The 11,100-nt window shown below is 40.1% G+C and overlaps 1 protein-coding gene across 1 annotated transcript in view; it reads right to left on the bottom strand.

Annotated features, from left to right (window-relative positions):
- LOC122884588 (inhibitor of nuclear factor kappa-B kinase subunit alpha-like) overlaps nt 1-10,109 on the bottom strand; it is a 10,587-nt gene extending 478 nt beyond the window's left edge. The window contains 22 exon segments of the mRNA XM_044214697.1: nt 183-282; nt 2,733-2,776; nt 2,934-3,081; nt 3,216-3,324; nt 3,547-3,596; nt 4,100-4,209; nt 4,309-4,370; nt 4,464-4,615; nt 4,691-4,762; nt 4,764-4,812; nt 5,805-5,907; nt 6,391-6,591; nt 6,727-6,862; nt 7,255-7,362; nt 7,841-7,965; nt 8,072-8,161; nt 8,268-8,356; nt 8,463-8,532; nt 8,620-8,737; nt 8,848-8,942; nt 9,041-9,201; nt 9,829-10,109. Of these exon segments, the coding sequence (XP_044070632.1) occupies nt 183-282; nt 2,733-2,776; nt 2,934-3,081; nt 3,216-3,324; nt 3,547-3,596; nt 4,100-4,209; nt 4,309-4,370; nt 4,464-4,615; nt 4,691-4,762; nt 4,764-4,812; nt 5,805-5,907; nt 6,391-6,591; nt 6,727-6,862; nt 7,255-7,362; nt 7,841-7,965; nt 8,072-8,161; nt 8,268-8,356; nt 8,463-8,532; nt 8,620-8,737; nt 8,848-8,942; nt 9,041-9,145 (2,136 nt within the window). The 5' untranslated portion in view covers nt 9,146-9,201; nt 9,829-10,109.
- Between the last annotated feature and the right edge of the window lie 991 nt (nt 10,110-11,100).

Raw genomic sequence — 11,100 nt, 5'->3', positions numbered from 1 at the left:
AGTAGGTGAACCTCCATGATCTAGTAAAGACTGAATGCAAATGAATGTTTTTACGAAGGAATTAGTCAATATGCAATAACCTACATACATACAGTGAACATATATGTGGTGGTGACTAATAATATTTAATCAATCAGATTATTTTTACAAATGCCTTCTGCCAAGTCAATCAAATATACTACCATGACACTGTGCTCCATCTCCTTGGTGGCGTCTTGCAGCAGAGAAGTTAGCTGACTCAGATAACGCTGATTCTCGTCCAGTAATCGATGAACAGTTTCACTGAAAGAGATGAAAGACTCTAAATTGACTGTATGAATGTATTTTCCTGTGTGTGTTAGCCTTGTGATTATCTTTCTGGACTTGGGGGCTCCATATTATTGTCTTCAAGTCAATAGTAATTGCAGAGATTATGAGCCCTGCTTCTATAAACTATTAGACTTTGAGGTACATGGGGGGACCTCTTGTGGCAGCTTTGTGATTTGTACAAATCCCAGCGGCTGGTTTTAAAAGATAATTCAACTCATTTTGCACAGTATACATTTAAACCCAAATTACTATACAGTACTACCGCTAATAACTGTCTTACCTTCGTATACCCATCAGCCTTCTCTTCATTTTCCTGCCAGGTCTTCAGCAATTTTTCGGAAGCTTCAGAAAAACACGCAAAAGCAGATAGCTCACGTAAGGCTTCAGTGATGACCTTAAATTATGTATCACAGCAGGAGATTGATATGCACTCACAGATGCCGGTGTTTCTCTGCTTGGTGTATTGCTCAAGGTCGTGCTGGATGCTGGTCTTAAAAAAAGCCAGTTTGGCTTGGAGCTGCTGCGACTGGGAGAACAGCATGTTCTTGTACCGTGTTAAGTTGGTGTTGTAACGCAGCAGACTCAACCTACACATAAACAAACACAAGGTAAGGATGTTTCAGTGTGTGGGTGTATGTATATGTGTGTGTTTGTGCACTTACATGGCAGCCCTCTGTCCCTGGTACAGGCGAATGTAGTCCTCTTTCAGTCCGCAGATGTAGCTGACTGCTTCCCCCCACACCTTTCTCAGTGCAGACAGTGGGAGCTGTGTCTTAGTCTCCCTCACTGAGGCAACACATAGTTCACAAAAGACACATGATTCCCACCTTAACTTGGACAACAAATTCAAAGAATTTGCTATAACTTTCAAAGTATTTTGTGGTGAAAACATCAGCAAAGATCTTGTACTCGCACCAGTCTTTATGACAGGTGTGTCGGACCAAAAACTCGCTGTAAACAGAGAGGGAACCATAAATCTTGCTCACCGTCAATCACTTTTATTCACTTTATCGAATTAACAACATTTTTGTCAGTAGACTTTCATCAGGTAAGAATCTTACCCGAACATCTACCAATGTCTGGTTTCATTGATATTATTAGTCATGTCAGGTCAAGAAAGAATGGTGAAGTGCGTCATTTTAAAAATGTGACAATACTAAGTGTTGAGAAAAGTCCAGAGAGCTGAGGCATATTAATGATTTGAGTGTTATATGTTAATTTTAGGGGTGCACGGTGGCAGAGCGGCTACAGCTCCTGCCTATTATTCACATTCCATCATGCATAGTTTGTCAGCAGCAGCATTATCAGTAAAATAAATAAGTCTTGGTTACAGCTGGAAATAGCTTTTAAAATTCAATAATATACATTTAAGTTAAAACATGAATAGCTTACCACATCATGCTGTTTCACACACTGTAGCACACACAGCATCACATGTTTGTAAAAGACACAGTATGGAATCACAAAGCTTTCAGATAGTGTAACTCTGAAAAGGCACTTGTTTACAGTATATATCTTTGACTCATAACACTGAGTTTTTGGTCAGTTTCTACAGCTTCTGAGGTTGGGTTGTCACCACTCCGTACTGAGTCCAGCTCCAGTCCTGCTCCTAGAGAGAGAACAAATATGTTAATACTGTACTACTAAGCATACTGTTCTCCATCTACTGAACATTTTCATGCCATTCTCCAATCTAAAAACTTAAACCTAAACCTTGAGTAGGTGAACCTCCATGATCTAGTAAAGACTGAATGCAAATGAATGTTTTTACGAAGGAATTAGTCAATATGCAATAACCTACATACATACAGTGAACATATATGTGGTGGTGACTAATAATATTTAATCAATCAGATTATTTTTACAAATGCCTTCTGCCAAGTCAATCAAATATACTACCATGACACTGTGCTCCATCTCCTTGGTGGCGTCTTGCAGCAGAGAAGTTAGCTGACTCAGATAACGCTGATTCTCAAATCCAGTAATCGATGAACAGTTTCACTGAAAGAGATGAAAGACTCTAAATTGACTGTATGAATGTATTTTCCTGTGTGTGTTAGCCTTGTGATTATCTTTCTGGACTTGGGGGCTCCATATTATTGTCTTCAAGTCAATAGTAATTGCAGAGATTATGAGCCCTGCTTCTATAAACTATTAGACTTTGAGGTACATGGGGGGACCTCTTGTGGCAGCTTTGTGATTTGTACAAATCCCAGCGGCTGGTTTTAAAAGATAATTCAACTCATTTTGCACAGTATACATTTAAACCCATCTTCTAAACTGCAGATAAGTTAATGACAGAGAAACAGCCACATGATGTTTTAGTGTGGTTATTCCGTTAACCAGTGTTCAGATACAATTGTAATATATACTGAGAATCTGTGAAACTTGTGGTAGAGAATTGTGTCTTTCACAGATCTTACCTGTCAGTGGGTCGTTGCATAAGTGATGGAGAATTGCTCTGGGCCTAAACACACAATAACACACTGTATTAACTATAGTATTATTTAAGTCTTTAATACTGTATTGCAGATCTTCAAGCTAATAGATCAAGCTTCAAGCTTCCTAAAACATCACTGAAAGCTAAGAATATTTTTTTGTAGTGCCATTTGTTATATACTCACACAGGCAATCTTAAGGAGGTACCAGAACTCTTTCTGCCTCTTCATTTGCATCTGAATCACTGCTCCCTCTGCAGTTTTTATGTTTTCTACCGCCCTTTCCAACTTAGGGAACAAATCAAGGATGCGCCGCTTACACACCAGAATTGTACTACAGAAAAAGACAAATGGGGTAACCACAAATGACACACAGGGAATTGTAAAATGACACCTTAGTTGTGCTGAACTTTGCATGGTTGAGTGTGTGTGTGTATCTGTTTGGACAGACACTTGTGGATAGATCACCTCAGGTGAGTGTACATATCTTTCAGCACTCTGTCCTGGTTCTGAACTGTTTGAAGAATGGTTTTCACCATGTCTGAGCTGTCACTGTAGCCATGTGGAGGGTCAGGACCTGTACAAACACATACGCGTATGATCATCCATGTACTATCATCTGATACAATGACGTAAACATATACTACATGCCATACTGTGACACATTTGTTCAGTCAGTGCTTCGGCACATCTTGCTAGCCAACTTATTTATGTGTTATACAACTGAATTTTATCCATAGCAACAAGCATTATCAGATTCCACGTCTACTATTTTAAATGTGTAATGAATTGTACAAACTTTTGCATTTAGCTTTCAGTTGCTTGTAGAGTTCAATAGCCTTTTCCTCACTGACAAAAAGACAAAGAGAGAGAGTCAATTTGTGCATACCACAGTTATTTTTAAAGGATAGGTTCACACTTTTTAAAGTACATGTACATATGTACATTGAAACTGTTTTTGCTTCCAATGGAAGTGATGGGGGACAAAATCCACAGTCGTCATTCCATTCAAACATATTTTCTAAAGTTTATCTGAAGTTAATATGTGGTGTCAGCAGTCTGCCTTAATCAAGTCAGTCTGTTTAGTACCAAATTCCACTGTGTTACCCAGACAGTGCTTCTTTGCTGAACTGCAGCAGAAAGACAGTAACACAAAGTGTCCCCCATCACTTCCACTGAAACCACTTAAGGAATGGATTTCTTAACGGCCAACATGAACAGAAGGAATGATTACCGCAATCAAACACTTTTAAATGTACATATGGGCACCTGACTATTAAGACAGACTTGAAAAAATGTGAACCTGTCCTTTAAGGAAATTATTATAGTGTAATTATAACAGAGATACTGACAGCTGCTCCATAACATCACCCTGTCTCCTCGCAAATGGACTCCTCTGCAACTCCACAATCTCAGAATGTAGAGCCACTATCTCTTCATCCAGATACCCCAAATCTGCAACCTACAGTGGAAAATACCCTTTGCATGCACTGTTTTTAAATAACTACAAGTAAGTTTGTGTAGAATTACTATACAGTACTACCGCTAATAACTGTCTTACCTTCGTATACCCATCAGCCTTCTCTTCATTTTCCTGCCAGGTCTTCAGCAATTTTTCGGAAGCTTCAGAAAAACACGCAAAAGCAGATAGCTCACGTAAGGCTTCAGTGATGACCTTAAATTATGTATCACAGCAGGAGATTGATATGCACTCACAGATGCCGGTGTTTCTCTGCTTGGTGTATTGCTCAAGGTCGTGCTGGATGCTGGTCTTAAAAAAAGCCAGTTTGGCTTGGAGCTGCTGCGACTGGGAGAACAGCATGTTCTTGTACCGTGTTAAGTTGGTGTTGTAACGCAGCAGACTCAACCTACACATAAACAAACACAAGGTAAGGATGTTTCAGTGTGTGGGTGTATGTATATGTGTGTGTTTGTGCACTTACATGGCAGCCCTCTGTCCCTGGTACAGGCGAATGTAGTCCTCTTTCAGTCCGCAGATGTAGCTGACTGCTTCCCCACACCTTTCTCAGTGCAGACAGTGGGAGCTGTGTCTTAGTCTCCCTCACTGAGGCAACACATAGTTCACAAAAGACACATGATTCCCACCTTAACTTGGACAACAAATTCAAAGAATTTGCTATAACTTTCAAAGTATTTTGTGGTGAAAACATCAGCAAAGATCTTGTACTCGCACCAGTCTTTATGACAGGTGTGTCGGACCAAAAACTCGCTGTAAACAGAGAGGGAACCATAAATCTTGCTCACCGTCAATCACTTTTATTCACTTTATCGAATTAACAACATTTTTGTCAGTAGACTTTCATCAGGTAAGAATCTTACCCGAACATCTACCAATGTCTGGTTTCATTGATATTATTAGTCATGTCAGGTCAAGAAAGAATGGTGAAGTGCGTCATTTTAAAAATGTGACAATACTAAGTGTTGAGAAAAGTCCAGAGAGCTGAGGCATATTAATGATTTGAGTGTTATATGTTAATTTTAGGGGTGCACGGTGGCAGAGCGGCTACAGCTCCTGCCTCCCAATAAGGAGATCGTGGGTTCGTGGGTTCGATTCCCGGACCGGACCAACATCACACAATCTCTCTGGGTGGAGTCTGCATGTCCTCCCCGTGTTACCGTGGGTTCTCTCCGGGTTCTCCGGCTTCCTCCCACCGTCCAAAGACATGCATGTGTAGGTTAATTGATAACTCTAAATTGCCCGTATTGAATGAATGTGTGAGTGAATGGTTGTCTGTCCTTGTCTGTGTCTGTGTTCGCCCTGCGACGAGTTGGCCACTGTCCAGGGTGTGCCCTGCCTAAGGCCCGAAGTCACTGGGATAGGCTCCAGTCACCCGCGACCCCCTAACGGGGACCAAGCGGTAGAAAATGGATGGATGGATGGATGTTAATTTTAAAAATCAAGGTGATTCATTTTCAAAAACCGAAGAAGAAAAAAAGCCAAAGAAAATCCCCTAGATATCAGCAGCAGACAGTAAGATTAAAGAGTAACTTTTAGAACATCGTTTTACAGCTCAGTATACACTGTATATATCTCACCTATAAAGTTGACACTGTCTGGCAGAGGTCTGGCAGTCAGCGGTCCAGAGTACTTGGTCAGGCTCTTATCGAACAGGAAGACAATGGAGCTGTCCCAGCCTCGCTGAAAGCAGAGAACAAATATTACTGTGGATACTCTTGTATAGTGTGTGTTAGTGGAGGTTGGCTCACTGGTAAAAACAAAAACTCCAGTGGAAGTCTATGCTGAGGTTCAGATTTGCAGATACATTTTCTTCCAGAGGAGCCAGAAAGGCTGGAAGCAAACAATCTTCAGGCATTCATTCATACAGTCTGCAAACATAGTCAAACAATTTGTCAGTTTTTACAAACTGACTTATTTGCCTTATTTATTTTTACCCCACAAAAGACCAACTGGAAATGTTAAATTAACTGCATTGATGAAATATGAAGGCAAAAAAATGCGAAAAACCCATTCCAATTACTAGAAATAACAGGTACAGCGTAATGCAGAACTAACCAAAATTTCAAAACCATATTTTTAAAATATGCCAATAAAAAACAGTAGGTCCTCTGCTGCGTATGTACTTGTGACATTAGATATTTTTGTTGTATGTGTGTCACATACCAATCCATCTGGCAGACAGTGTGCAGGCGGTCTGCGTGGGTCGAGGGAGATTCCCGTCTCCAGCAGCAGCTCTTGACTCAGTGGGGAGATGTGTGTCTGAGTGTGTGTCTCCAGACGAAGCTGCAGGGAGTGTAAGCTCTCCTCAGCACCCAAAACCAACGAGTGCAGCTGGGCTGACGTCATGTCCAAAACATGAATCACCTGGAGAAAGAAAGGCACAAAGCGAGGGGGTTTGCTTTGCATGCTGACCTCAGCTGGGATATATAAAAAAATAATTGCACTCAATAACATCTGGTTTAAATGAGTCTAAACACAGGTGAGGTTCATATTATTAACCTTCATGTTGAGAATATTCTGTAGAACTGTGTAGCAGCACAGCTTGTTTGTGTCAGGATCCAACCCTCCACCACGTGCCGCGGGGTCCCACAGTAACAGCATCTGCAGAAGAGACTCGACTGGTTCCAGCAGTGGCCTATGAACACACATACACACACACACACACACACACACACACACATACATACAAGTTTGTTTCACTATCCCTGTGGGGGACAATCATTGACATAATGCTAACCCTAACCTTAACCATCACAACTAAGTGCCTGACCTTAACTTAACTTAATTGTAACCTGTACCCTAAAACCAAGTCTTAACCCTCAAAAAGCAGTCTGTACCCGTGGGGACCTCAATTTTTGTCCCCACGGTGACACAAATCCCTATGGGTTAGTGTGCATTCAGGTTAAAGTCCCCACCAGGATATAAGAACATGTAACACACACACACACACACACACACAGGTTAGATGCAAGTTAGAATGAGGGACGCTTGAATGGTAGGTACAACAAAGTGTATTTTTGTTGCTACCTGCTGAGATTGTTGGGATATGGGAGATGTGTGGAGAATCTGACTTCTCCATTCATGTCCTCTACTGCCATAATGTCTTTGGGACCTTTGTTCTTGACTTTGCTTGTCCTAAAAAGGCAGGCAAACATGCAACCAGTGAGAGAACTGAAAATGAAGCCAACAAATTTAAAATCCAGAACCAAAATATGTTCCAAACAAGAAGAAGAAAAAAATCTGTATAGACTCTACTTCGTCACCACCTTTAACACGCACCACTAATAAAAAGTGTATATTATACATACATGTTTCTATCCTGTGAGTAGTGAGTCTGTAGTGCTCAATATTGGATTTACTGTACCCTAGTCAAATATCTTTACATACTATGGTAACACTCGAGTTTAACATTTTGCTGTGATTCATATATACTGTGTAGCCCTTCGTCAAATTATTTAGGATTATTAGATCTATGTATATTTTGCAATATACATTTCATACATCAATAAATCAAGGAATGTAAAATCCCACAAAATGTGTGTTTTAATGTCATGTGAATTCCCAGGTTCTTCAGAATACAGACTAGAAATGCATTGCTGCTATGTTGACTCACCACTGAACGGGCTGCATGTGGTGTAAAAAGGGGCGAAAGCCACAAGTGCATTCAAAGATCACTGTCCCAAAGCTCCAGTAGTCCACAGTTACAGTGTAGGGTTTACTCTCAAACAGCTCTGGAGCCTAGCACACATACAGATAGATTTAGAAACAGGGCTTGATTGTTGACATATATTTAAAAAAAATTCTCATTTCTTGCAGAGCAATACATTACTGATGCAACACTTACCAGATACTGGAGAGTTCCGACAAAGGATGTACAGAGACTGCCCTGATCTAGGTCTTTTGCATAACCCAGATCTATGATTTTATGGACAAGCTGGAGGGAAACATAGTTTCTTGAGAGCCAGCTATAGAAAACCATATAATATATGAAACTGCAGATTACACAGGCTGCATGCATGTACAAAAGGAAATGAGCTCACCTTCCCACTAATCTCCTGCAGAACTATGTTCTCTGGCTTTAGGTCCCTGTGAATGATCTTATTTTCATGGAGATACTGGATACCAGAACCTGTGTTTGTAAAAAAATAAATAAATAAATCATTCCATATACATTATGCATCAACATGTGATAACAGTGACCTTTTTGATAAAGTGAAAGCTAAGGAAAACATTACCAATGTCACTGAGCAGCGAGAGGACTTCACTCTCCTTTAGCCCACAACAATTTTCTGGTTTATTCAACACCTAAATAAAGAGGTATAAAAGTTAATAGTGCAATGTTTTAAACGACGGAAAACTGTTTGGGGTCTTTATAAAATACCCCCTTGGTACCTTGCGTAGGTCTCCTCTTGAGCAGTACTCCATAGCCAGCAGAGGTAAGTCATTTAAAGCAATCGAGCTCAACTCTTCTGGAACTTCTCTGGCCTGAACAACGTTCACATGCTTCAGCCTATAACAGAAAAAGAGCCAAACATACAGCAATGGTTTGACAAGAACAAAATGTGCAGCGAAGTTTGTTCATGGCTACTTTGTAAACATAAGCAGATGATTTACACTCACTTCTTCATGATCTGAATCTCTCTGCTCCAGCGGTCTTTGTTCTTGGAGTTCAGCTCCAGGCGGCAAAGTTTCACAGCGATCTTCTCTCCCAACTCCTGCTCCAAACACAGACAGGGAATAAAACCAAGCCAAAGACACATCTAGGTCTGGGCTTTATGTTCTCCTTAGCATACAGGTGGATGACAGAACTTACAAGATGCTGGTACAGGTAGACATGCCCAAAGCCTCCAGTCCCAAGTCTTTCCTTCATCTCCCAGGAGCCACACAGCTGGCTCTGTTTGAGTGCAGTCCGTTCCATAGTGTGAGGTCTCCTGCAGCCGCTGGACAACGCAGGTAGTCTGCTAAAGACCTCAGCTAAAAAGAGCCAAAATAAATGATCTGTCCCTGTCCAGAAACATTATGGACTACACTGTAGATCTTCATTAAGGCTTCTGTTGTTCAAGCCTTTTTATTTAAGTATTTACACATCTGCCCTCTATGCATCTGCAGAGGAAACAGTGTTACTATTAACAGTAAATGTGTGTTACTACTTATTAATATGTATTACAATATTCTTTCTTCTTTAGAGAATATCACAAATGTTAGTAAACCATTTCCCACTCTACTTAACATGCTAAAATATCAACCACATATTAAAGCCTATATTTTCACTCTATTTTAAGGGTGCTTATAATGTTAGATTATTGTATTAGTTGTTTCTTTATATTCCAGTGGTGCATACAGACTTTTGTCACGTTTACCTTGCTGAAAATAACTTTTTGCTGCTACTGCAGTTTTATTTAATCTTTAATCACATGTGTGTTCTTGATGTTGCTCTTACTGTAGCGTTAGCTGTCCTAATAAACCCAAGGTTATGAGACATTTGTTGTTGATTGCCAATGTTAGGTTCAGTGAAGTCACATAATTCAAAGACAGCTTGACTATGTTGAACAAAAAGTCTACCAAAAGCAAGACCTCATTCCACAAACATTATCAACTCACTTGTCCTGGAGTTCAGCGTCGGCAGCTTACTGTAGGTGCCTGAACATTGTTGCTTCGGAGTTAGCTAACCGTGTTGTTTACGGTTCGTTTTCTTATTTAACTTTGTGTTTAAGCAAGAAGGTTGAACCGGCCCAATTTTCGCCTTTTACAGCCCATAACACGCGGCTTTAAAGTTTATGTTGTGTTTTTGTTATAGTTTTGGGTGGAAAGCTACAGCGAGACACGGGCAGCTCGGAATCTGCGCAAAGTGAAAGTATCAGACTGACATGCAGACGTTGTTTCTGCGCATGCGTGTCTGGTTTAACAGCAGCGGACAGGACACGTGAGGCTTCCTGCAGGACTAATCCCTCTGTTGGGAGATTTCCCATCCTACCCAAACTAGCTGTCAAAGTGTGAACTGGTGGATTTAATATTAACAGTCCAGTCGTTTTTTTTTTTGTTTTTTTTTACCATAAAAGCAACATCAGTAGCACCTAAGAACGAATATTTTTTAAAACTTTGGCATGGTGTTTATTTGTTCAGTAGATGGTGCCATATGCACAGCTTCGGTCATGATCCGACAGTCATTATAGTACAATACAAAGACTGAAAGAGACAGATACATATACAGTATAAGTATAAATAAACACATAGAAATTCACAGCAAACACAATTCCCATACACAATAGATATTAGTTCCATATTAAAGAGAACAATTAGGCTATAGGGCATTTAAAAGCGCCTGAGTATGATGTTTTTTAAAATCTTCATTTCATGTTATGTTTATTTGATAGGGACAGATACAATATACATAGAGAATTGCATAAGAATTATCCAATGCTGTGTATCACAGCATTTATAGCTACTGCTAATTTCCAATGCCTGTCCCTAGATGGGCCTTTAAAATAACAGACATAAATCAAAAGGAATGACAGCTTTCCAGCTGACCAGCTTTCCAAGCTCAATTTAAACATATGGTACCGCTAAATGTTGAATGATCTAACATTATAATTATTGTGTTTAGATATGATCAGAAAGCAGAGGTAATGAGGCTAATAAATATTGTGCAATGCAACCTCCTTCTGTTGGTTAAAGAGGAACATATAGGATACAATGGTGAGGCAATACTTTCTCACATGTGCTTGAGTGCACTGTGATGACAGTCAAGTGGCTTTAAGGTAGAGTGAGAGCAATATTCAATATCACCATAATCATGTGCAGACATAATCATTTTGGCAGAAGAAACACATGACTTGTTTGTTTTTGTGGTGAATATGATTCGATTCGGTGTCA

Source organism: Siniperca chuatsi, linkage group LG11 (genome assembly GCF_020085105.1).
Source record: "Siniperca chuatsi isolate FFG_IHB_CAS linkage group LG11, ASM2008510v1, whole genome shotgun sequence".
Classification (NCBI taxonomy): domain Eukaryota; kingdom Metazoa; phylum Chordata; class Actinopteri; order Centrarchiformes; family Sinipercidae; genus Siniperca; species Siniperca chuatsi.
This window is presented reverse-complemented; position numbering and strand designations above follow the sequence as displayed.